This window comes from Zeus faber, assembly GCF_960531495.2.
Source record: "Zeus faber genome assembly, chromosome: 15".
In the NCBI taxonomy this organism is placed as follows: domain Eukaryota; kingdom Metazoa; phylum Chordata; class Actinopteri; order Zeiformes; family Zeidae; genus Zeus; species Zeus faber.
In genome coordinates this window covers 5,627,693-5,632,042 of record NC_137194.1, presented here as the reverse complement: position 1 = coordinate 5,632,042, position 4,350 = coordinate 5,627,693, and the positions used below count along the sequence as shown (strand labels likewise).

Sequence of the window (4,350 nt, the reverse complement as noted above, 5' to 3'; positions counted from 1 at the left end):
GGTGGATGCGGAGAGCGTCCTTATCTTTTATTTTTCTTTTGAGTGTTTTGCGTTTTCTTTTCTCACCCTCGCACGCCGGTCGCCGCTGACGACGGACATGGCGTCCCGGAGCAACGCGCTCCCTTTGTTTTGTAGCAGCTTGAGCGATGGGCCGAGGTTGGGAAAGGCCCGCGCGGGGGGGGGGGGGTCAATATGGCGAGGACGGCCAGGAGCGCAGCCGGTTGCCGGAATTTTATTTTTTTTTATTTTCTGGCGGCGTCCAGGTCGCACTGTGTGTGTCCGCGGCGGCGGAATGGCAGATATGGCACCACCACGACGCCCTTGACCACAGATGACCACAGACCCCGGCTGACTGGGTCGTGGGGCTTTTTCTTTTCTCGAAACAATAAGGGGTTAAAAAAAACAAAACCAAAGAAAAACAAACAAACAAAAAAAAAAAACCCAAAAAAAGATAGAATTAATAAGGAAGCTCTTAGAAGGCGAGCGGCTGCGTGGTGGAGCGAAGATGAAAAATGATGAAGGCAGCGGTGGAGGGTGGAGCGGCGGGGAGGGTACGTCGTACGAATGGCGGTGGCGATAAAAAAATAATGATAATAAAAAAAACAGAAAAAAAAACAATTATCCGAACAATATGTATAAAACCAAACCAAAGGAAACCGAACCGAAAAAAAACAAAACAGAAAAAAACAAAACAGTAAAACAACGTATTCATTTTCCTTTTCCGATATAAAAAGTGATGAAAATTATACAAAAATAGAAAATAATTACAGCAGGAGAGGCGGGCGCTCATGGAGGGGAGCGGGTGGGTGCGTTCCTTTCTTTCCGTGTTTTTCACGTTGCGTGTGTTGGTGTGTGTATGGGTGGGTGGTGGTGGGGGGTGGAGGGGCGGCGGGTGGGGGTGGATTCTCTTCTCTTCCTCTGGAACCTGCTTATTTGGCGGCGGAACAGTGTAATATTTGGGGGCTGTTGAGGGCGTCCTCCACCAGGTGGAGCTCCACGCCGTCCACCACCACGTCCTTGACGCAGCCCACGAAGCCCGTGCTGTAGGCCTTGGGCAGGCGACGGGCGGCCGCCAGCTCCTCCAGGCCTCCTGGGGGAGGGGGAGAGAGGGAGGGAGGGAGGGGGAGAGAGGGAGGGAGGGAGGGGGAGAGGGAGAGGGAGAGGGAGGCTCGGTTGAGACACGCCCACACACAAACACCAGGATTGAGATCCCTCCGGTTCCCGACGAGTGGATGACGAGCTGCTCCCTCTCCCGAGATCCGGTTCCCGACGAGTCGCTCGGCAAAAAAGGAGCTCGGCTCAGTATCCGCGCTCCGCGGGCGAGGGAGGGGCTTCCGGCGAACGACGCCAACGGGGGGCGGAGGAGCCTGTTCGGCTCCGAGCCCGGGATGGAATTCCCGGATTCCAGCCGAGCCGCGGTTATTCATTTTTGCCGGAGCGCAAAGTGTAAAAATGAGTCACATTCAATAGGAGTTACGCCTCCACCTTTCTACCCCACGTTCACTGAACCCTCAGTAAATATTTTCAAGATCCGCTCATCCCTCCCTCTCTCCCTCCCTCCCTCCCTCCCTCTCTCCCTCCCTCCCTCCCTCCCTCTCTCTCTCTCTCTCGCTCGCCCACTGACCGGCTCCAACCCAAAGGAGCTCGTCGGGCTCGTGCCTGCGTCGCCCGGGCAAAAAAAAAAAAATTTCAAAATCGAGATTCAGGGGCGGTCGGAAACACCCGAGCGTCCGGCTGCGGTCGCAGGGGCGTGGTCGAGACCCACCCACGACTCCGGACCCCCGCCCGACCCGACCCCCCCCCCCCCCGGAATCGCACGCGCCTCGCTCCGCTGTCTTCCGACGCCCGGACGTCGGCGCCAACTGATTCTCCCCGGTATTTTCCTGCCCTGCGCCGGGCGGGGCTTCATGTTGGGCGGGGCTTCGCGGTGGGCGGGGCTTCATGTTGGGCGGGGCTTCGCGGTGGGCGGGGCTTCCGTCAGGTCTTAGCGTCGTTTTTCACGCCGCCTTTGTTTCCGCTTCTTTGTTTGTCCTCGTTTATTTTTTTCCCCGTTGCGCTTCCTTGCTCTGCCTCCTCCCGTTTGTGAGGCGCAGTGTAACCCTGTTTTAACGCTTTTACTCCCTCACACACCCGCACGTGGACGGGGGCGTCGTTCCATGTGGATGTGAGATGGAAATTATGACTTTTTATTATAAATTTTTTTTTTTTGGAACGAGCGGAGGGGAGGACTGGATATGGAACATTTCCGCAGACGAGCCCTCGGATTGCATTAGGCGCACGATTCTTCTCTCTGCATATTACGCCTCTCCTGGTGGCATTCATCCTCTCCTCCGCCCGCAGCCCCTCCTCCACCTCCCTCCCTCGCTCTCCTATTTCCTCTCCCCGCTGCTCGCGCTCCATCCCTCTAAAGAACCTCCTCTTATCTGCGCTGTCAGCCTCTTCTTTCTCAATGCCTTTCGCCAACTTTCTCACCCCCACCCCACCCCACCCGCCACACCCCCAGCCCCTTCTCTCTCTCTCTCTCTCCCTCTCGTTTTCTGTTATGTCTTTTTTTTTTTTTTTTAATCCGCCAGGGCTGAGAGTTCATATCCGCCGTCAAGCCCTCTCTTCTACCCCCACCCTACCCCACCCGCTCCCCCACCCGGCCTCCTCCTCCCCTAATCGGATTGCGTGCCTCCAAAACGGGGATCGACAGGGCTAATTTCATGCAAGCTACAGATGAATTAATGACGAACGGGGGAAGTGTGTGTGTGTGTGTGCGCGCGCGTGCATGTGCGCGCGCGTGTGTGTGTGTCAGAATCTAAAAGGGAAAAGGGCTCTTTGCAGGGGAGGCTGTGTGAAGATTATGTATTGCTTGCTGCTGGGGTTGGGGGGGATAAAAGTGCACCACCTGTACCGCTGCACCCCACTCCCGGAAAACACATAGGTGTGTGTGTGTGTGTGTGTGTGTGTGTGTTTCACGGGCACTACACCCATTTTTTTTCTTCCTGCCTTCCACCTCCCCTTTCTCCCCCGGCCTCCGTTAGAATGTTCAATCCACCCCTTGCGGCGCGAGCGTTTGTGTGTGTGTGTGTGTGTGTGTGTGTGTGTGTGTGTGTGCGTGTGTGTGTGTGTGTGTACGTGTGTGTGTGTGCGTGCGTGTGTGTACGTGTGTGCGTGCGCACGCGTGTGTGTGTGTGTTCCTTCCAAAGCCATTTCTCCCAGCGAACTTCAGGCCAAATTGAAGTCGGAGACAGAAGATAACAGGGCGACTTTGGTAGTTTTTCTTTTTCTTCTTCTGAATTTCCGGGACAGCGGGCGACGTTGGGAGTCAGTCGACCTTTCCTTTCTCCGCTCAGTACCGGCGCCGGCGAGCGGGGGGGACGCCTTTTCCCCCCCCGCTGTTTCCCCCCAAACACAAAAAAAAGCAATCGTCTTTTTTCGTTTACCCTTTTTTCTCTACCTTCCTAGGGACTTTGCGTGTCCCCCCCCCCCCCCCCCCCCCGCCGTGCCTTGCCCCGCCCCGCCGCACCGCGCCACGCCAACGAGCCCCATCGCTCACTTTTTGGCAGCTTTCAAACCAGCGGCTGGGATGAAAAAGTACCGCGGCATAACAAGTATCCCCTTGGGTTGATGGATGGCGTTGCTGAAACGTACATTTAAAAGTCTGAATGACAGCTGTTGTTTTTTCCTGGTTTTATTTTGAGACGTGCGCTCTTACCCAACCACAGCGCTCCGTCCGTGTCCAGCTGTGTCGCCGCCAGAGGCGACGACCCGGTCACGGCTGCTTCGTTGCCCACCTGTAGAGAGCCGTCTCTAAGTGCTCTGAAGAAGAGAATGTAGGGAGGGAGAGAGAGGGAGGGAGGATAAATGTTTGAGCTCAAATCGCTGCATTTTCATGTCTTCCTTAATTTCCGAAAGTGCCGCGGAGCGCTTCATGTGCCGCTCCCGGCGCCGAGTGACCTTTTGTAAATGGGCGTGTCAAACAGCTGAGTGGATGCGGCGCGGAACACCATTCATTATGGGTAGATGGGAAGTGTTCGGGACGAACTCAAGAGTTTTGTTTTGTTGTATTTTTAAATGAGGGAACGACACAAAGAAACAAACAAAAAAAAAGGTTACCTGGACGAGGTGTTATCATATATGGTGTTTTTGAATTTAGATAGATAGATAGATAGATAGATAGATAGATAGATAGATAGATAGATAGATACTTTAATTATCCCCGGAGGGAAATTGCAATGTCCCAGCGGTTCACATCAAATGCAATAGGCTCTTATACCAATCAGCCACAACATTAAAACCACAACTGGTAACCACTAATATTGTGTAGCTCCCCCTCGTGTCGCCATTTGGACCCCCCATGGATCA

General features: G+C 54.6%; 1 protein-coding gene across 1 annotated transcript in view; it reads right to left on the bottom strand.

Moving 5' to 3' along the window:
* Positions 1 to 929: 929 nt before the first annotated feature.
* The window catches only part of agrn (agrin), a gene marked incomplete at both ends in the record, with an annotated part of 243,326 nt that continues 239,905 nt past the window's right edge, over positions 930 to 4,350 (bottom strand). The window contains 2 exons of the mRNA XM_080014535.1: positions 930 to 1,090; positions 3,701 to 3,804. Of these exons, the coding sequence (XP_079870661.1) occupies positions 930 to 1,090; positions 3,701 to 3,804 (265 nt within the window). The remainder of the gene's footprint in view (positions 1,091 to 3,700; positions 3,805 to 4,350) is intronic.